This window comes from Hemicordylus capensis, chromosome 1 (assembly GCF_027244095.1).
Source record: "Hemicordylus capensis ecotype Gifberg chromosome 1, rHemCap1.1.pri, whole genome shotgun sequence".
NCBI lineage: Eukaryota > Metazoa > Chordata > Lepidosauria > Squamata > Cordylidae > Hemicordylus > Hemicordylus capensis.
This window is the reverse complement of record NC_069657.1, coordinates 111,232,785-111,255,617: the sequence shown is the minus strand read 5'-3', so window position 1 is coordinate 111,255,617 and position 22,833 is coordinate 111,232,785. Positions and strand designations below refer to the sequence as shown.

Genomic DNA, 22,833 nt, shown 5'->3' with positions numbered 1-22,833 from the left:
TTAAACTCTTTTAACAGCACCGTTTTCTGACAGGTTCACTAGGTTTTCTGGGCATCGCTTCATGCCTTTAACAGCTACATAAAAAGGCAGAAGTTCAGCAGATGAAGTAAATCATCACCCAATTAATTTTTGGCCTGTCATGAATTTTTTCTGCTCTCCACTTCTCCGTGTTCCATTTTCTGTTCAACATATCTGATGGCAACCCAACTCTTGTCAGGCTTCTCGCTGTCATATATAGGTGAACCCTGGGGAAAAGATATTAACTGGGGAAATGGGTTGCACACTTGCCTTCCTGGCTTCAAGCTAGACTGCCTAGCTGCTTTGGCCCAGGTGGTTCTCCATTTCCCCCATGCTTGACTCCTAAGGTAGCAGCAGTATGAGGGCTCCATAATTGGAATTTTGGCGGGAAGAAGGTGGCTTAGCATCTTCACTCAGGAGACAACTGTGGGTAGGGTGGTCATTGCTGCTCTGGCTTCATTCTCTGCTCTCAGGCAGATTCCTTTTCTGCCATGGACACCTTTATTTCCTGCTCCCTCATTAAAAAAATTCTGCACTTTCTTTCCACAGTCAGTGCTCATTTATCCCTACTTCAGTAAACGAGTTTTGAAAGGGCCTTCTCCCCCGCTCAGATTAGTGTGTCAAGATAGTGTTGACAACCGAATCAAAACTTTACAGAGAAATGGTACTAAAACCACTAATGAACAGAATTTAAGCATTATTACTAAGAATATGTATTTGCTGCTTATCAACAAGAAAGTTCTTAAGGGGGTTACACAGTCAAAGAAAACTGAAATTGAAACGTGCGATAATTAAATTATGACAGAAAGACAGAGAACAAAAAGACAGAGAGATGACAGAATGATGGGGGATCTGCAGTACATTTCAGATTTTTTTAAAAGGAAAGATACGCCTTCTCTCATAATTCCTCTGGAAGTCATAGCCCTCAGGCCAAAAAAAAAAAGATTCAGACTGATGTTTGGCAGTCCGGGGATAACTGGGCCCACTGCCTGCATTTCCAGTCTTGGCCTTAACGAAGTGAGGTAGGTGATTCAGGATTTAGGCCTTTGTCCCTTTGGAATGTAGTTGTTTCTAAGTGAACTCTTCTAGCTTGTGAGAGGGGCAAGGGTTTTGTTTATTCTCCTCATTGGTTTTACTAAGAGCTAGGAGGTCTGTTGAAGGCCCAAGGCCTGCAGATCTTGCTGAAAACATTGAGACCTGCTGGTCATACATTTATTTCTCTTCTAAGAGTGTTTTGAGAAGAATGTGGAAACCACTTCCCTTCCTGCTCTTCCCAGTTTTGGGGGTCTGGTTCCTTTGTGTTGGGATAGATCAGAAGATCCTGGTTTAGTCTTGCTGAACTCCTCCTCAACATCCTCAAAGGGGCACAGATTGCCTTGTTTTGGCCAGCCTACTATTAGGGCAATTGCAATTGACTAGGATGGGGAGTGGGGGTGCTGCTGTTCTTATGCTTTTAACAGGCAATTGATATGAAAAGATTAGCAAGTGAAACTTTTCACTACATGGTGATAAATATTTAACTGCATGGAGATTAGGGTTGCCATTTTCTGTCTTTCCAAATCCAGGTGCCTATTTTGCATATTATGTAAATTGGCTTGAAAATAATTAGCAGCTTCACTTAGCAGCTTCACTTTCCAGTTGACTTGTATTTGCTCTGGATATCTACCAACAATAGTTGGGGAAGTTATCTTTATTTGCCTGACCATTTTATTTGACATATTAACAGTAGCAATAGAACAAACAAACAAAATGCACAGCTTTTTAATTAAGGCTGCAATTCTGTATACACTTATTTGAGAGAAGATCTGACTGAAACCAACGGTGCTTACTTCTTAGTAGGCATGTATTGAATGTAAAGCCAAGAAAGTCATTAAAAATTACAATACACAGCCTGGTAGGCAGGCAGTGATTTACATCAAAAGCAAACTATCCTCCCAACTGCCTGATAGAGATCCCCTGCTGATAAAAAACAAAGGCAACATTCCTCAGGGGATTACTGTGCTTGTGAATCCCTCCCAGGGAGCCTCCTGTGTTACCTCTTTTAATCCAGGTCCAGCAGTTGAGCAGAATAGTGACTGCACATTTTGCTCCATAACTCCCTTGTAGGCTAGAGCTTAGTGGTTTTTCTTTTTTTAAATTTTTTTTTAAGGAAACCTGAAATCCGGACAAATACGGGCAGGCTAAGCAATCTGAGCGAGATGCTTAAAATCTGGGTGAAACCCAGAATTCAGGAGGGCATGCCAACTCTAATGGAGATAAACAGATGTTTGTTTAATATTCTTGATTATTTTTCTATGTAAACCATTTTGAGCATTTATTGAAAAGCAGTATGTAAAGTAGATAAACATGCTTGTTAATTACTAGCTGACAAAGATCAAACTGTAGACAAAGGGGCAGCTAGCTACTCGGATGAACTCTAAAGTTGGAACATTAGTGGATTGTCTGTTAATTCAATTCACAGCTCCAAATTCAAGAGAAGAAGTTCACATTGGGATGGCCCAGGGATCTTTTAACAAGAATCTGACTTTTAAAAATATGTTACTACATTTATAATTTATTCTATAATGCTACCCTTAAATTGTTTTGTGCTAGTATCCTATCCTTATCTCCAAGAATTCAGTTCCGGGTTGTCCCACACTTTATGCAGCAAACCCAATTGCTATGTTATATTTAAATATATGTGCAAAGCAAACACATCAGGCCTGGACAATATGTGCATGTCTTTGCATGCATGTATGCATGCACTCACACTTTATATATTCGCTGCAGGAAAAAACTGATGTAGCATCATCAGTTTATAATCCCTAGAATGTTGCCACACTGGAAAAGAGTGGGGAAGTTGTTCTTGCTGCATAAAAGTATGGAAATATCCTCATTTTCTGTTATACTATATCACTCTTGTTTTATTAATTCATAGAGCTGAAATAATTGTCCCTAAAATTTACTACCTCCTACTCACCAGAACAACATTGGCACTGTTGGAGACAGCTTCATCTTGAATTGCAGTTGCTGAATCAGCAAATGTGCTTTATGTATCTCCCCCTAACATCTTGTGCATACAAGACAGAACTTCCACTTCCAGAACCTCTTTGTCCCTCCACGCATTACTTTTGTCTAGTGCCACCAGTATGGTTTTTATTTGTTCCTTAGGCCAGTTCTTTCAAATAGTGGGGACATTTTACTTGTTTTATTTTATAGGAATCCAAGCATTCTTCTGTGGTAATAGGCAACCTTGCAATTTGATTGCAAATATGTGGAAATTTTGTACTGAATAATCCTGTACAAGGCACAGAATTATCCTGTACAAGGTTGATATACAGTTCAACCCCCTGTCGCCCTAAACCTATCTTGCCTATAGTTCTTTAGTTGGAGATGGCATGTCTGTGGATTTTTCTGGTTTGATTTATTTTCCTTAATGGCATTTTCATGCTGTTTAATTTAGGTTGTGACAATTCCCAAGCGACACCAACTTGACGGCACAATCTTTCCTTTTCCTTTAACACAGCAAAGTTGTGTAGTTCATTATAATGACCACTGGATGACAGTATAATATTTGAGACAAGCAAAGATTCTTTATATGCTGCTGTCCTAGATTAGAAGAGATGCAATTTTATCAAATTTCAGTGTATCATATTACGGCAAAGCATGAATAAGAGAAACTGAAAATTGCATACTTGGACTTGTTTTGACCATTTGCCTTGATTTCCAGGAAAATATTCTAATGAAAATATACTCTGTGAATGCTATCAACAAGGAAATTGTGTGTCAGTGATCTCTGGGAGGCAAAACTAGAAACTTCCGTTCCAGAATTGTTGTCCTATAGTTCCTCAGAGTCATGATGCCTCTCAATACCAGTTTCAAGGGAGCAACAACAGGAGATAGGGCATGCTCTCACCTCTTGCCTGTGGGCTCCCCAGAGGCATTTGGTGGACCACTGTGTGAAATAGGATGCTGGACTAGATAGGCCTTGGGCCTGATCCAGCAGGGCTGTTCTTATGTTCTTATGCTTTGATAGTGAGATCTCTACAACACAGAAAGCCTATTACAAGAATCATGGTGTGGAAGGAAAATCTGCATGCAAATACTTTTCAGTCCTTCTATGAAGTAAACAACTAATGGTACTTGGTCCTTTTGGAATAGTTTAAATGCCATCTTTAAGTTTTTGATCTAGATGCCATTGTGCTTAATTCTTTAAGGCTTCTTTATGTATATTTTAGGTGTACATCAAAGTTATTTCAAATGTACATATAAAAATGTCACATATACATGTGACAAACACATATTTGCAAACAAATTGATAATACAAATACATTTGTCAGGGAGCCAGGTGGCAGGCCAAGGTTTGTTCTGTGTAATGTGTGAAACAGCCTTTCCTTTTTCACTTTCCAGCCTACAGCAAAGTAAAAAGTAAAAATGTGAATGAAAATATAATCAATGTAATCCCATTTTGTAAGGTGAAATAAATGCTAAGTAGCTGAAATAATCTTTTTAGAAGAACCTTGGAGAAGCCACTGCCAGTCTGTGTAGACAATACTGAGCTAGATGGACCTATGGTCTGACTCAGTATATGGCAGCTTCTTATGTTCCTGTGTAACTGGGACAATGGCACCAGGTGATTCAGGAGAATCTGCAGTTTTTAGCAGTTTTTATCAATAGCCAGCGGATGGAATGACATTAAACCTTGCTAACTGGATAAAGTGGTGGCTTTCTTATATTTAATGCAGAAAGCAACTGGCCCTATTTAGCACAGCACAACATCCTTCCAGCGGCTGTTCCTGGTGTCTCCCTTGTGTTTCTTTTTAGACTCTGAGCTCCTTTGAGACAGGGAATCATTTCCTCGGATTTTGCTATGTAAACTGCTTTGAGAACATTTGTTGTTGCTGAAAAGCAATATACATTAAAAAAAAAAACACAACTAGGTGATTCTCTCAACCACAGGAAAGCCGGCCATGGGAGCCTAGCCTGCTTTCCTGCAGTCGTGTGCTGAAACAGGAGCCGCGCGGCTCCCAGCAGCAAACCGCAGAAAGTAGTCCAACTACTTGTCCTACTTAAACAAGGTTTAAGTACTTAAACTGTCCTACTTAAACTAGTCCTACTTAAACGAGGTTAATGGAGTGAGCTAACCCCATTTATTCAATTGTGAGTTGCCATGGCACAGCTCCGAACTGTGGCAACCCACAAGCAGACCCCTGACAGGGAGGCTACAATAGGCGTCCTAGCACAGGGTTCAGTCTTCTGGGGGCTGGGGGGCCCCCGATCCCTAATGCCCCTACCGGATCCGTGATGGAGTTGGTCGTCGTGTGGGCAGCCGATCCAGACACTCAGGTCTTGGTGCTGGATCATCTGCAGGGAGAGCGGGTCAAGCCTGCTCTCCCCACAGAAGCCCTGCAGGCTCTACTCATGGATCGTGTATTAGCACTAGTCATGTGTTAATGCAGGCATCCCCAAACTGCGGCCCTCCAGATGTTGCTGAACTACAACTCCCAGCATACCCAGCCACAAAAAATTGTGTCTAGGGATGCTGGGAGTTGTAGTTCAGCAACATCTGGAGGGCCGCAGTTTGGGGATGCCTGTGTTAATGCTTCTGGTGCAGAGCATGTGTCTCAGTGCTCACCACCTTCCACAACACCTTGTGATCCTTCTGCAAATATTCATAACGTGCTTCTGCCTGTGAATCTCTACCACTGGATCAGGGTGTTAATCTTAAAGCATTATTATTGTTGTTGTTGTTGTTGTTATTATTATTATTATTATTATTATTTTTCTTTCAGTGCCAAGGTAAAAGTACTGAATTACAGTCATTGCATTTCCTGCTTGTTCTCCAGTTCCAGGTAAATACATGCTACATTTCAATATTACAATCTGTGGTTTCTGCGGGCCTTTTGTGAATCAGGTGACTGGTGGCTAAACTTAATATATGTTAAAGGTAACATACAGTATGTGAACAGCCAGGGCAGGCTTAACACAGCTGATTGCTAAGTTATGGCTCACCAACCAATTCCTCACCATCACTTCCCTTCTTGTATGAATTTCCCCTGCTGAACATGCCTGAGGAACATAGGAACACAGGAAGCTGCCATATACTGAGTCAGACTTTGGCCTATCTAGTTCAGTATTGTCTGCACAGACTGGCAGCGGCTTCTCCAAGGTTGCAGGGCGGATTCTCTCTCAGCCCTATCTTGGAGATGCCAGAGAGGGAACTTGGAACCTAGATGTACTTCCCAGAGCGGCTCCATCCCCTAAGGGGAATATTATCTTACAGTGCTCACAATTTAGCCTCCCATTCAAATACAACCAGGGTAGACCTTGCTTAGCTATGGGGACAAGTCATGCTTGCTACCACATGACCAGCTCTCCGCTGTGGTTTACCATTACACCAGCAGCAACACTAACCAGTATAGAAGTAACCAAGATCCCTGCTTAATCCAAGATCTGAAACTATAGTTTGACTTCAGATCCTGAGTTAAACAGTAATCCTGGTTACCTCTTATTATGGTTAATGTTATTGCTAACATTACAGTTAGTTGTAGTTACGCCTGGCTGGATGGATTTGTGATCCAGAAGATGGTGTAAAAGCAGGTAGTGCACAATATCATGGCTTGCTCCTGCTTGCTTAACTATAGTTAAGCAAGCTAAAATACTAAAATAAGGTACATTAATAAGGTAAGCTATTATCTCACTCAGACACATTAGGTAATATGGAATTTCATATGCTTTTTGAATTTATCTGATAATTACAAAAGCCTCTTGTGCTTTTGATTTATTTGCTTCATTTTTGCAAAATAATAAGGGTTTCCCTGTCTGTAGGAACAGATCTTACTTTTTTGCATTCCTTGTGTTTTCTGGAATTAATGAGATAGGTTACAGAAGAAAAGTTTCCACTTTTAAATTGTCCACAGTTACATACTGTAGTTATTTATATAGACAGCATGTATGAATTCATGCCATTATATCTGACAGTAAAGTTTTGGCATCTGCTGGTAACATGCATTATGTACTCTGTGCAATGTTCTATATTTAAATGAGCTGAGATTTTTCATGAACATTTTTGCCAATCCCAAAAATGTTCCTCCTTTTCAACACTGTTTATCAAAAAGTTTGCTTAGTAATTTAAATTGCCCTGACTTGTCTTCAGTGACATGTGCAGCCATCATACTATAGTATTATGCAACCATGACACCATCACGGTTGCATGATACCACTGTGATGTTATTCCATTTGTTACACAATTCCTGACTGGGGGTATGACCAGGTGACTAAGCCAAGGAAGAAAGATGCAGCACTCAGGCAAGCGAGTGGTGGTGGTGGAGAGTACCAGTCAGAGCTGAGTTGTAGGAAGCAGTCACTAGGTATCGAAAACCTAAAAGTCAGGACTAGCGGAGCCAGGCAAGCACTCAAGACATAGAATCAAAACTGGTTTCTGAATGTCAGGAATACACCAGAGGTCAAGCCAAGCAGACAGTCAGGAATCAGGATACCCAGTAGTCAAAGGTCAGGAGCATGGCAGAGGCCAAGCCAAGCAGATAGATAAATGAGACAGACAAGTAGGGATGTGCATGAAGCATTTTGGCGCCTTTATTTTGAGGCTTCAAGCTTTCCCTGCTGAATCATTTTGGTGGGGGCAAGCCAGCACTTTAAGAAGAGGAAAGTGGGTCTTACCTGAACCTCCATGGCCTCTCTGCCGCCCCCTGCCACCCCAGTGAGGCACTGTCAGGATTAAACACCCCACTGGCAGCCGCAGGGCTGATCCCGGCAGCCTGCAGGTGGGATTGGCATGGAAATAGCATCTGAGCATGTGTGGGCACCATCTTGTGTGGCCAGTGTGGTGTTGCTGACCACTCAAGATGGCGACCACACATGCTCAGTCACCATTTCTGTGCCAACCTCGCCAGCAGGGTTCTGGGAGCATTCCTGCTGGTGCTGGCACAGTGTTTAATCCCAACAGCACCATGCTGGGGGGCAGTGGAGGGACCATGGAAGAGCAGGTAAGACCTGCTTTCCTCATCTTAAAGCACTCGCTCTCTGCCCCCACCCCCCTAGATGTGCACAAAATGCTTCCTGCACATCCCTATAAAGAACAAACACACCAGCAGCAAGGAGACCCTGAAAAAGATGCAAGGTATTTTTCAAACAGGAAGCCTCTTATACTCTTCCTGTCTGCAGGGAAGCCAATCACAGGCCTCACAAGGCACGGCCAGCGTAGGGCCTGGAGAGAAGTCTCAAAAACTGCCACAGTGTAGCAAGTCACCACAAGGGACAGCATAAGCAGAGAGTCTCAAACTCCAGGAACTCTGGCAGTACCAAAGACAAAAGTAAAACAATGGCACTGAGTAGGATTGGAAGAGCTGAATATTTACACAACCCAAAGTATTTTCCAGCATAAATGCTTATAGCACTAAAACCTCTAGTTTCTAAAACTAATTTCTACCCAGGTCCCAGGCATAAACTGGTGAATTGTGTTCAAACCGGTACCACAAGGCAGAACAGGGCAGGTCAGTTAAGAATCAGAACTGCAGTCAGGGTTCTAACCATGAGCAGGCATTAGCAAGCTCCAAGGTTGTATGCAAAGCATCCAATATAAGATATTGCTTCAACAACAGCTCACCCAGACTGAGGCCTTAAGTAGCTATGTCCTGGGATTCATGTCACAAGCTCCTCCTCCCCTACCTTTCAGGAGCTGCTAGGGCTTAAAGGGGCATGGACCTCTTCTGCAAATGTAGTGTCTTATGGTAGGGTGATGTCTCCACTCAGTGATGTTCTCAGAACTGGAGGACAAAAGCAATGGCTAATCCTCAGGGTCTAGTAGAGGCAGTGGCTAAAAGGGTGTCTGCCGCCTCGTCCCCAGAACATTCTACATTTTCTCTTGGCAAGGGAGCCTCCAGGGCCGGGTTTATGATCATTTCCAAACCTGGAAATGGGGAAAGATTAGCACTGTTGTAGCTGTTTATGACTATCTTCCAGAAGTCCAGTGGCTGACATCCAGAGCAGCCTATTATGGGCACTCCCAAGGAATGCCTGCGTAGCGGCTAGTCCTGACATCACTCTATTAGAGCAAAAACATGTTGCTTGACAGGCAGTGATGTGTTTCCTCTCTAACAGCACTTCTGGAGCCTGGAGGGTGAGGTGAGTTCCAAATTATTTGAGGACCACCTGCACTTCAGGGAGCATCCAGAGTGATGCTGGGATTAGCTCTGTGCAGGCGCTCCTCTTAGGAATGCCCATGTTAGGCTGCTCTGGATGTCTGCCAGTATCTTTAGGCATTGCCCAACTTATATAAAAAGAGTCTAACTCTTTGTGGTCACAGCTGCTTTTGCTTATGCAGAGCTTTAGAAAAAATACCTTTGACCCTGATGTGCATTAAAAATCACTGCAACCTTACCTTAAAAGCATTTTCTTTATTACTTTCTTGCTAATTTTCCAGACATATCTCCTGTGCTAGTATCTCATCATAACATTCCTTGGTTTCTGTTCCTGTAATTCTGTCAATGGTCTTTGATATATTTTTTAAGTTAACTCTTGGCTTGGATTGTATATGCTTTTTGCAAAGTAGAGCAGGCTACAGGTTACATGTAAAGCCATCACTGTTCTGACAATCAAAGAAAAGGGAAGGGAATGTGATAAAATGTGGACCACTCACGAAGCAGTGAACTATGAATATCTGGGACAGAATTCTCCCTCAGCATTTCCATGTAAATTTGTGAGTTCCAAATTTTATGGTTTCTAATGCCAATGTGAATACTGACATCTTGATGTTGCTCATCTGTTGCTCTGCAAACATTGATCTCAGGACATGAATGGCTGTCTTCAGGTAGAGTTTCTGTTCCACAGAGTTATTACATCTCATTGCCCTGGTCAGCTGTGTTGTTTCCCAGTAGGGTGGCACTACTATACTGAAAACAGCTCTAGGAAAGCACAGCTACACTGAAAATATTATAATTGTGGCATTGTAGCACAATGCAAAGCAATTACAGTATGTAGCACGGAAATGGGTTCTACAGTCTTAAACTGATTGATTGATTAAGTGCCATCAGGTTGACTCTTAGCGACCACGTAGATGGATTCTCTTCAGGATGATCTATCTTCAAGTTGGCCCTTAAGGCCTCTCAGTGGTGCATTCATTGCTGTCGTAATCGAATCTATCCACCTTGCTGCTGGTCATCCTCTTCTTTTCCCTTCAACTTTCCCCAGCATTATGGACTTCTCAAGGGAGCTGGGTGTTTGCATAATGTGTCCGAAGTATGATAGGTCATTTGTGCCTCGAGTGAAAAGTCTGGATTGATTTGTTCTGTGATCCATTTGTTTGTTTTCCTGGCCACCATGGTATCTTCAAAAGTCTTCTCCAGCACCTAAGTTCAAAAGCATCAATACTTTTTTCATCTTGCTTCTTCAAAGTCCAGCTTTCGCATCCATAGAGTGTCATGGGAAAAACCATTGTCCGAACGATTCTAATCTTTGTAGGTATATACACGTCACGGCATCTAAATATCCTTTCCAAGGCCTTTATTGCAGCCCTACCAATTGCAAGTCTGTAGCGTATTTCTTGACTGCCGGATCCTTTACTGTTGATGGTTGATCCTAAAAGGCAGAAGCTATCCACCACTTCAATGTCTTCATTATCAGTTCTGAGGCTGGTTGCTATACCTGTTGTCATTAGTTTAGTCTTCTTTGCATTTAGTTGTAGTCCCATTTTTTCACTGTGCTGCTTGACTTTCATTACTAGAGCTTGCAGATCATCTGCATTCTCAGCTATCAGAGTAGTGTCAACGTAGAGCAGGTTATTGATGTTTCTTCCTCCAACTTTAAAAATGCGCTCATCTTCTTCCAATCCAGCTTCTCTCAGTATATGTTCTGCATATAAATTGAATAAATAAGGAAAAAGTATACAGCCTTGTCTAACTCCCTTATCGATTTGGAACCTGTCCGTTTCACCATGTTCTGTCTGGACTGTGTGTGGCTTCCTGTCCTGTGTATAGGTTTCTCATGAGAGCAATGAGATGTTCTGAGACACCCATTTTCCTAAGGATATTCCACAACTGGACATGGTCGACCCACGGAGGCTTTTCTGTAGTCAATAAAGCACATATTGACTTCTTTTTAGTATTCTTTGGCTTTCTCAATTATCCAGTGTGCACCAGCAATAATGTCTCTTGTTCCTTGGCCTTTTCTGAAACCATCTCAAACATCTGGCATTTCCCTTTCCAGATAGGGCTCTAATCTGCACTGGATGATCCTGAGCATTATTTTGCAAGCATGTGAAATTAAGGATATTGTGCGATGGTTTGCACAGTCTGTTAAGTCTAATTTCTTTGGTATGGGTATTGTACGCTGACCTCTTCCAATTTGTTGGCCCCTGTGTCGTTCTCCAAATTTGCTGGCATAGTTTCGTTAGAGCCTTGACTGATTCTTCTTCTGTTGCCTGCCATATTTCTGTAGCTATTCCATCAATTCCTGTAGCCTTCCGACTTGGTAATGACTGGAGTGCTGATCTAACTTCATCTTCCTGTACTTGAGGTACTTGCAAGTAGAGGATCTTACTGTCTTAAGTTACTACCATCTTAATGTCTCTTCAATACCATGTAGCCAGCTTCAGAAAGTAAGAAGCGGGGTCCACCAGGGATTTGTATTGGGACCAGTGCTTTTAAATTTATTTATAAATGATCTAGAAGTTGGGGTAAGTGGAAGGGGGCCAAATTTGCAGATTGCACCAAACTGTTTAGAGTAGTGAAATCCAAAACAGAATGTGAGGCGCTCCAAAATGATCTCTCCAAACTGGAGGTGACAAAACGGCAATGTGGTTCAATGTAAAGTAATACAAGTGTAAAATGTAAAGTGATACATATTGCAAAAAACCCCACCCCAAAACAAAAAACAGCACCCCAACTTCACATATACGCTGGTGGGGTCTGAACTGTCAGTGACTGACTAGGAGAGGGATCTTGGGGTTGTGGTGGACAGCTCGTTGAAAGTGTCAACTCAATCTATAGCAGCTGTGAAAAAGGCCAATTCCATGCTTGGAATCATTAGGAAGGGGATTGAAAATCAAACTGCTAATCTCATAATGCCCTTATACAAATCTATGGCGCAGCTACATTTGGAGTACTGTGTACAGTTCTGGTCACCATATCTCATATAGAATATTATAGAACTGGAGAAGGTGCAGAAGAGGGCAACCAAGATGATCAGATGACTAAAGCACTTCCTTACGAGGCAAGGCTACAACACCTGGGGCTTCTTAGTTTAGAAAAAAGACAACTGAGGGGTGACATGAAATTATATAAAGACAACTGAGGGGTATCTATAAAATTATTCATAGTGTGCAAAGAATGGATACAGATAATTTTTTCTCCCTCTCGCATAACACTAGAACCAGGGGTCATCCCATGAAACTGATGACCAATAAATTTAGTACTGACTAGAGGAAGTACTTTTTCACATAATGCATAACACTTAATTAACCTATGGAATTCTCTGCCACAATATGTGGTGATAGCCACCAGCTTGGATGGCTTTAAGAAGGGCTTCATGGAGGACAAATCTATCAATGACTACTAGCTATAGGCCACCTCCAGCCTCAGAGGCAAGATGCCTCTAAATGCTAGTTGCAGGGGATCAACAGTAGGAGAGAGGGCATACCCCTCATCTCTTCCCTGTGGGCTTCCCAGAGGCATCTGGTGGGCCACTGTGTGAAACAGGATGCTGGACTGGATGTGCTTTGGGCCTGACCCAGCAGCGCTGTTCTTAGTTCAAACCTATGCACCTAAGGTTGGAGAAAGACAATATTTTTTGAGAAAGTTGTAATTATGTTGGAAGCAATCAGAAAGCACACTGCTTTCTTATGCTCCACAGTTGCCTCTGGTCAAACAGGTTTTGCAGTTTATTAAAGCACTAAAGAGATCAGCAAAACATGTTTCCATTGAGGGCCAAAGTATATGTTATGAGAAATGTGTGATTAGCACTTCCATGTGTGTTCCATTCAGTGTAAGGAGCAGCCATCGGAGGGGTTTCAATCTGAACTAGAACTGAAGAGTTGGGGGAAGATTTTTTTAAAAAAATTATGCCATGGCTCCTGACCTCCCCCACATCCCACAGCTGCTATTTGCCCAGGAAAAAAGCTCTCTGTGGCATCAACGGAAGCTTCTCCCCGCCCCCCACCGCCTGGGAGAAGTAGCAAAGATGGAAGGGGGCAATCAGGAGCAAAAACAGGAGGGTGGCAGAGGGTTAATTAACAATCCTCCTCCATGTCACAGTTCCAATCCAGATCCCTCTGCATGGTTGTTATTTAAACTAAAACAAAACAACACAACACAAAAATGGAAAGACTAATCATGTGCTTGTAATGTGTAGTTTGACTCTGATTATGTTGGGATAAATGGATACACTATTTACAATGATGTCTCTTTCATATCATCTTCAAATCTCTGAAAACAAAACTGTCTGTCTCTAGCCTTCCCTTACTACCTGGAAGTGATATGTTAGAATAGGATTGCAGCTGGCTTGCACTATAGCAGGATAGACTTTCCCCACTTGCATTATTCAGGAATGTTGCATAGTTATGTCAGTACATGTAGTTCTTCATAAGTTAGAATGAAGGATAGGTTAGTCTTTATTTGGGGAGATTTTAAGACTCTAATCCTGCACGCAGGCTTTATAAATCCTTTTGAAGCCAAAGTGCTTAATTTATGTGAACATACCTGCTAACATGTCCCTATTTTCCTATTCCCATTGGGGAAAGTGTTTTATAAATGTTTTCCTCAGTGAACAGTTATCCACAAACAAGCAAATACATGTCTATAAATATTCATAAGCGGGTACCACAAATTTAATACCTGATTTACTTGGGCCAAAGAGCCATAAATTTATTGTTCTTCTAAAAACATAATTAAATATATTACTGGATTTCTTGGACAAGTGTCACAGTACACAGTACTTTAAAAAGAATTTTTAAAAAGAAAAATGTATGAAAAACTGCATTTAAAAATAATTAGAAAGTAGTGATACTGTTGAGGGTGCAATGTTTGATTGTTTTAGATAATATCAAATCTTTCTAGTTGTTATTGCAGTAAAATGATAGTGTGAAATTGATGCTGTTATAGTATAACGATAAGGACGTGACTCATGTATTTTATGTACACATGCATTCAACTGTAGTGACAAATGGCTTCATGCTGTGTGATTAAATGCATATTAGCGTTTGCCCTAGGCATTTGATTATTACCATCTTTACTTCATTACATTTCCACACTGTATGGCCATATAATTTATAAGATAATACAGACATCACTTTGTTGCTGATAGGAATTATTCTGTTTTATGGATGGTGTCCTTTAATTTTGCCTTTCATGGATTATAAAATTGGTTAATATCTGCTGAAGTGAATCACTGGAGAAGCAAATAAAGATGTTGGCCTCGGGTCACAGTGTCATTTGTGATACTGGCAAAATCTTACAGGCTCATTTATCCCTGTACATGATTGATAATACCATGGGTTAAATGGAGAAAGCTTTGCTTCCATTAAAGGATCATCATGAATGAAGACCTCCCACTTAAAAGTCAGGCATGATGAGAAGACAAGAGACTATCTACAGGTCAAATTAAATAACTTAAATAATTTAAGTGGAATGACAGTGTAATTTGTCCATCCTATGTTATTACCTTGACCCCTATCAGGCTTATAGGCTGCTTTACTTTCTAGTGTAGAGTATTTAATATGTAATTTTTAATAAGTGTTGTTCAAATATATAAAGACCTTTATGGCACTTAAAGGAGAGGTAAAAACGGATTTTATAACTGGCTTTCAGAAAGCCATTTTTACCATGTAATACTGGTTAAACATAAAATCAGTAATAGAAAAGCAAATGCAGTGGATGCTTCAATGTAGTGATCTTAATCATTTTTGCAATTTTATTTTTTGCTATATTAGTTTAAAAGAAGAAAATGAATGTTTTCAGTAATATTTTTGTAAGACTGTGAAAAGAGCATTGGTTTCCAAAACCAATGTTCAGGTCAGTTTTTCTGAGAAAAAGTTTACATTTTCATTGTTATATTAAGCTAAGTGAATAATGTTTTAAAAAAAAAAGTTCAAAAAATTGTATTGATTAGCAAGTTTTCTTCATCATTTAATCTTTCATTTTGCTAATTTCTTTATAAAGCATTGTTGTATCAGCAATTCCTGTTATGTGGAAAATGATCCCATTACTAAGATAGTCAGTTAAATTATTTCCAATATAAAAAGCTAAAGGTGCTTTGTATGAAGCATGCTGTACTTGGTGTTCATTTTACTTTGCTGCAGCATCAGTCTTATTTCTCTGTCATCCTAATGGAGCATTGATGCGATGAGAGAAGCATTAATGCTTCTGAAAAGCTCAAGTAGTGGTGGTGGGAAATTTAGGTGACCTCCTCTTCTCCAGGAATCTCTTTGTGCCACCCAAAAATACATCTCTGAGGGTCACACAGCCCTCAGGGACATATTTTCATCTGACACAGAGGGGTTCAGGGGGAAAGGAAGGTTGCTGAATTTCCAATGGATACACATTAGTACCAGAACTGAAGAGTTCTGGAACTCTTCAACAGTACTGGTGCTACACTGGTGCTTCTCCTGCTGAGAGGAGAGCTAATCTTCTGGTAGCAAGCATGACTTGTCCCCTTAGCTAAGCAGGGTCCACCCTGGTTGCATATGAATGGGAGACTTGATGTGTGAGCACTGTAAAGTATTCCCCTCAGGGGATGGAGCTGCTCTGGGAAGAGCAGAAGGTTCCAGGTTCCCTCCCTGGCATCTCCAAGATTCCTGCCTGGAGATTCCTGCTTGGAGAAGCTGCTGCCAGTCTGGGTAGACAATACTGAGCTAGATGGACCTATGTTCTGACTCAGTATATGGCAGCTTCCTATGTTCCTACAGTGTTTTGTTAGTCATGATGTCAGCCAGTGCATGATGTACAGTAGAAGTGGGGGTTTTATATCTGGGGGTGAGTTAGAAGTTTTTAAAAAAACTTTTGACTAATTGTCCTACAAACTCTCAGCCTTTTTGGTCTCAAACATGCTGAAATCACAGAGGAATTAAAAATTGTAGAACTTTTTTTAAAAAAATCTAAAATACATAATTTTAAAAGTTAACTGGGGAGGAAGTTCTAGACATTCATAGATATTTGTAGAATACTGGTCCATCTTACTGAGGTTGTAGGTTTATAACTCTACTATTTTGTCTTCAATGGGAATACTTCTAGATTAGTTATAGGATTTGGCCCTAAAATATGTTTGCTATTCTATCCAAAATTTTGTTTCTTCATAGACCCATTTACTGAAATAAAACCAATCACATAAAGGTGCCAGCCCCCTTTCAGTGATCTCTTAAGTGAAACTCTTGTGGGTTTAAATATCAAAAATGTATATGTAAAATTAGCAATAGTTCTGAGGCATTTTCTTGGACCCCATGTGGTATAGCAAGTCTATATCTGCCATAAAATATTGGACCACACTGTCTTTTTTTTACAGAGAACACTGTGTTGTGGGGTCGGAGCACTGGTTTATCGGAGGAAGTCAAATTAATAGACACTTATTTTGGATAAAACCTATGCTCAGACTAGAGGAAAGTGTTTATTGATGACTGGTTTTGATGGTTTACCTTGGATTACAGGATGGAGCATGTCTCTGGGTCCGGCAATGGATCCCTGGCTTGTGGAATACAGGCCAAAATGGGGTTGCTCATCTGATGGTTCATAGCATAGGTTGCTTGCTGGAATATTTAGGCTTTCTGTTTCTATTTGTTATAGGAACATAGGAAGCTGCTATGTGCCATATACTGAGTCAGGCCATTGGTCTATCTAGCTCAGTATTGTCTTCACAGACTGAGAGCAGCTTCTCCAAAGTTGCAGGCAGGAATCTCTCTCAGCCCTATCCTGGAGATGCCAGGGAGGGAACTTGGAACCTTCTGCTCTTCCCAGACTTGCTCCATCCCCTGAGGGGAATATCTCACAGTGCTCACACTTCTAGTCTCCCATTCATATGCAACCAGGGTAGACCCTGCTTAGCTAAGGGGACAATCTTGCTACCACAAGACAGGGGCGTAACAAGGCTGGAGTGGGCCCAGAGACAAAATTTTAAAATGGGCCCCTCGCTGATACACACACACACACACACACACACACACACACACACACACACTTCACAATATATAATCATGTGACTTGCCTCTGGGGGGCCCCTCGAGGCGTGGGGGCCCCCAGGCAGCTGCCTCCCCTTGCCTAATAGTAGTTATGCCCGTGCCACAAGACCAGCTCTCCTCTCCCTTGTTCCAAAGCTGATTTAGAGCTAATTGCTTGCCAAATCCATTTATTTTTCCCCTTTATTTTTTGGTCTTGGGCTCAAAATGATGGGATGAGTAGTTCTCATGACTACTGCAGCCCGGTGGGGAAGGCACAGGGGGAAAGGCAAGATCGATCCTACCATCCCCCCAGACAATCAGGAACCTTGAGTGGGATGCGTGGCTTGCACGCCCACACGATCTACACTGCTCTGGATAGTGCGGATTTCTGAAGGCTGGGAAAATGCAGCCAGGCATCCAGATATCCCTAAATACACTGCTTGTGTGAACATCACACTGGCTTCTGGATCATACTACTTATTGGCTAAAGCCTGAACAGTCCCATGCATGAATGGAAATTATTTATTTAGGGAGAGATTGTGGATTCTTTTTCCTTTGGGAGTTGGAAACTTTGGGAGGTGGAAAAGGCTGCAGTTGGAAGGGGAGTGGGTAGATAAATCCTTTGGCATGCATGGAAGTCTAAGTCCAGGCCAACTATTTAGAGCCGAGCTTCTGTTTCCTACAGTTTCCAGCTGGCTACCTCAAGGAAACGCACATGCAAGATATAAACAGAACAAATCATCCCTGTTCTTCTAAGTGGTCTCTGTCCATCACACTGATGGGCTTCACGCCAGCGTGGAGAACACTCGGGAACACTCACAAGCCAATTTTTTTACCCTGCTTTCTCGCCAGATAGGTAGCTTGGCTCCTCCCCCATATACCTCAGTCACCTGACACCCCCCCCCTTCCTTCCAATTTCAGAAGACCTACCAATTTCAGAAGGAAGTCTTATTCCCTTTTATGGCTTCCTTGACTTTATCTGTTAGCCATGCTGGCATCCTCCTGGACTTAGTGGTACCTTTCCTTCTTTTGGTTATACAACCTAACTGGGCTTCTACTATTGTGGTTTTGAGTAAACTCCATGCATTCTGGAGCGAAGTGAGTTTCTTGATTTTCCCTTTCAGCTTTCTTTTCACCATACTCCTCATTTTGGAGAAGTTTCCTCTTCTGAAATTCAAAGTGTCTGTTGGACTTCCTTGGTGATTCTCTCCCCGCATGTATGCTGAATTTGATCACACTATGGTCACTATTCCCTAAAGGGTCAATGACACTGACATCATGCACCAGGTCCTGGGTGCCACTCAAAATTAAGTCCAAGGTCACCTTCTCTCTGGTTGGGCTGTTCTTATGCACATAATAAGTCTAGGGTTTAATATCTGGTTTTTAAAATATGATTTTCAACTACAGTATACCCAATTTTTCAGCCAATAGGCTTCCAGAACAGTTTGGTGAGACTTTGAAGGGGGTCACTGCAAAATACTGGGCCAGTTGGGGAAATGGGTGGTTGACTCAGTATACCTGAAGCATAAGTAAAGAGAAATATCTTACAAGTCCTGTTGTTAGTCTTATCTTTGTAGCCCTCTTCCATTATCGATGGCAGTGCAGTGCAATGCCCCCTTCCCTTAACCTAATTCTGAAAACCAACAATTGATTTCAAGATAGCAAGCATGGCTTGTTCCTTTTGCTAAGTATCGGCTGCCTTGGTTTCATTTAGATTTCTTAGTAAGTAATAATTTATTACAGTCAATGACCAGTCCACATACACACCAAAATATAAATCAGCATAAAACAAAACAAAATCAAAACATTAAAAGTCTATAACGCCACATCAGGTTATGCAAAAATTTCAGTTACAACTAAGTTGTTCCCGTCTCAGTTTACAGGCTGCTGCACAGAATCTTGCTGTTCCCGCTGTGACAGCTGCATGTTGATCTGCCAAAAGATAGGAGATGTAATACTCTTCTGATTGACCAGGCCTATTTTTAAAAAAATGGTTCAATCCAGATAGTATGAATGCCCCTATAATAGGCACAGTGTAAAAGAACATGTAAGACAGACTCAGTGTCACCCAAACCACATGGACAAACCAAATGGACATAACCGGTTCCTTAGCGGTATCCCCTTAAATCTGCCATCCAAAATGGCAGAAGGCAAGGCATTAAACCGCGCCAGCAAAAAGGCTCTCCTCTGGTTTAAGGTGGTCAAGTGAGTGAGGTATGCATCTGCCTGAGGGTAGTATGAAAAACCACCTAAAGTGCTACTGGTGATTACCAGACTTAACTCTAATTGCTTCTCCATATCTGTCACACACTGTTTAATAATTTCCTTGGCAGCATCATGACTCAAAGCCAATAAATATTGCGGTGAGAAGCCATATCTGCCCAAATTGTCATAGAGGCTCTTGCATCAGGATGAGCGAAACTCATCTTTCAGAACTAAGGGGGCAAGGCCCTAGGGGCAGGCATATAACTTAATCCAGTAGTTAAACATACGAAGCCACACCTGTGCCTCAACTCTGGTCAACCCTGTTTCTAAATGCAAGATAGCATTCTATACGCATCTGGGGACTTGAAAAATTGCATGAAGAAATCCAGACTGCACCACTTCTAAGGACTTAAAATTACAGGTGGGACAAATCTGAACCCTGTACAACATTTGTGTTGATACACCCTAATGTAATGTCCCCCATTAGTGTGAAAGAATTTGAGTACAGCAGATGCACTCCTCTGCACACTTGCTGCTACATATTCACATTGTGGGCCCCACGAACCTTTTGCATGGAAAACTAGACCCAGGTATACATAGGTCTTAATCTGCTTGATCCTGTACCCATTAATTTGCCATTTATGTTCTTTGGTCTCTTTGTTCTTTGGTCTCTTGGCAAATACCATGGCCTTGGTCTTTTGTGTATTTATAACAAGCGACTCATCTTCACAGAACTGTGTGAGTTTTCGTAGCACCTTCATCATACCAACTAGCATTCTTGATAGTATGGCCGCATCATCAGCATAAAGTAAAATCGAGATGGGTCTACCAGCTAGCTTAGGCTGATGCATGTCAGGGTTGTCTAAGAGGAGGATTAAGAAATTAATGTAAAAATTGAACAGAAAGGGAGCTAAAATATATCCTTGCTTAACCCCCTTTTGCATAGCAACAGGTTCAGACAAGTGGCCTTTATTATTACACTTTGCTCTCAATGAGGTGTTTTCGTATAGCATACGGATGAGGAAGAATAATCATGGGTCTATGGAGGTATTGGCTAATTTGCTCCAGAGTTGAGATCTAGGGATAGAATCAAAAGCGGCTTTGAAATCAATAAATGCCACGTATAAGGAGGAGGAATTGTTCATATACTTTTCCGCTTAGTGTCTTAGAACCAGGGCCTGATCCAATGTAGATCGACCAACACAAAAGCCAGCCTGTTTGTCTCTAATGATGTTGTCTTGCTCTGCCCAATCAATAAGCTTGTTACAAAGATGTCTATCATACACTTTGCTAACTATGTTCAACAAGCTTATTGGGCGATAATTAGATGGATTGGAGTGCTGACCATTCTTATGAATAGGGACAATAACAGCTGTTTTCCATTCTTCTGGTATACAATGTACCTGATCCATATAGGAGAAGAGATTTGCCAATTTGGTGGAGCCCACCAATCGAGATCTGCTTTTAATAACTCTGCAGAGATCAAGTCCACTCCAGGTGCCTTGCCTGGTTTTAGTTGGGCGACTAAACTAGCAATTTCTTGAGAGGTGACCAGAGGCCAAGTGGGAAGCGCATCCAAATGATGTGGTAGGGGTGTACCCCTAATACAGTTGGCCAGATATAGAGTCTTAAAGTATGTCACCCAAGAGTCTGCTGAGATATGATATCCCAACTTAAGGGAGCTCCCTTTGGGACTGGCCGACACGATCCTCTAGAATGTTCCAGAGGAGAATGTTTCTTAGCCCAGACCAGTGGGTAAATTCACCCACTGTATCCTTAGTGGACTTCTTCATTTTCACTTGGTTATCATGTCTTCCCTTAATAACTTTGATGGGAGACTACATAAATTGTGGCGGGGGGGGGGGGGATGATGGAAGTATTGTATATTTATTTATTTATCTATCAAATTTATATACCGTCCAAACTTTCGTCTCTGGGCAGTTAACAGTTAAATGGTGTTTAACTAATGGTGTTTTAATGTAATGGTGTTTTAATGATCTCTCCAAGCGGTTTCATTTAGATGTTAAAAAGCATTGGAGAAAGTATGGAGCCTTGAGGGACACCATACTTAAGCTCAGATTTCGAAGAGCAACTGTCTCCAATCTACACCATCCGAAAACTAGTTTGAAATGGGTCTAGATAATCAGTTTCCTCCAAGACCGTCTGGAGCTGAGAGGCTACCACCCTCTCAATTACCTTGCCCAACCATGGGAGGTTGGAAACAGGCCTATAGTTGCTCAACTCTGAGAGATCTAATGCAGGCTTCTTTAGAAGAGGTCTAATAATTACCTCCTTAAGACAAGGGAGGCATCCTGCCCTCACTCAGAGAAGCATGTATGATTTCCACCAGGCCACCTACAACAGCCTCCCTGTTAGATAGAACAAGCCATGTTAGACAAGGGTCAAGAGAACAAGTAGTAGGCCTTACCGCTCCAAGCAGTTTGTCCACATCCTCAGGAGTCACAAATTGAAACTGATCCTGTCAAATCACATAAGAGGAGTTGTTGGACACCTCCAGTTCAGACATCAAGTTAATTGTGGAGTTTCCATCTAGGCCGGCCCTAATCTGAGAGATTTTATCTGTGAGAAATTCTTTAAAAACATCACAGCGAGTAGCTGATGACTCCAAATTCTGGTTCAAGGGAGTAGGGGGCAGATACTAGTCCCCTCACAACCCTGAACAACTCCACTGGACGTGAACTCGCAGAGGCAACATGGGCAGAAAATAACCGCTTCTTTGCCGCACATATTGCCTGAGCATAGATCTTTAAATGTGCTCTATGTTGTAATCTGTTGGATTCGAGTCGGGTCTTTCTCCACTTGTGCTCCAGTCGCCTACCTTGCCGCTTCAGCCACCATAGATCTTCCGTATACCAAGGAGCCCGTTTTGAAGTGGGTCAGAGGGGATGCTTAGGAGCAATCTTGTCTACTGCCCTGGTAAGCAAGTTGTTCCAGTTCCCAACCAGGGCATCAACAAGATCACCGGCAAAGCCAACATTAAATCCCTCCAAGGCTTCTTGAAATCCTACTTTATCCAATAACCTCTTTGGGTGGACCATTCTAATAGGCCGCTTGCCCCTGCAGAGGTGGGAAGTGGTTGTAAGTCCAACTTTAACCAGATGGTGGTAGTTGTGAGGAGAAACTCAAGTATGTAGTACACCGCTCTGGGCTCCTTGGAGGAAGAGTGGGATATAAAATGTCAAACAAACAAACAAAACAAACATACCAGGTTGGTCCATTCATCCATAATCAAATCATGGATGAGTTCAGGTTTATTTTGGACCGATTTTGCATTGCAGAGGAGTAAGATAAGGCTATATGGGTTGTTGGCAGTGCTCCCTGGGTCAAAGAGCTGGCAGGACAGCCGGAAGGGAAGACAACTATTAAATTTCTGAGTACCCTTCCTCTGGAACGGCCTGCTGACCTGCCAGCGTTACTTCTATCCCCTCACCCACCGGAATAGCTGCCCCACA

At 41.8% G+C, this 22,833-nt stretch overlaps 1 protein-coding gene across 18 annotated transcripts in view; it reads left to right on the top strand.

The window, feature by feature from the left end:
- Positions 1-22,833, top strand: part of CCDC73 (coiled-coil domain containing 73) — a 136,544-nt gene that overhangs the window by 4,753 nt on the left and 108,958 nt on the right. For 5 of the 18 annotated variants that reach the window (XM_053300522.1, XM_053300530.1, XM_053300557.1 and 2 more), the window contains exon 2: positions 5,790-5,849. The exons of 1 other annotated variant lie outside the window; for it this stretch is intronic. Coding sequence is in view for 2 of the 17 variants with exons in the window: in XM_053300557.1 (XP_053156532.1) it covers positions 5,790-5,849 (60 nt within the window). In the remaining 15 variants the exon portion in view is untranslated. Of the gene's footprint in view, positions 1-206; positions 239-409; positions 1,041-5,789; positions 5,850-22,833 lie in introns of those variants that run through there. 12 more of the 18 variants (XM_053300586.1, XM_053300564.1, XM_053300577.1 and 9 more) reach the window with 9 other exon arrangements.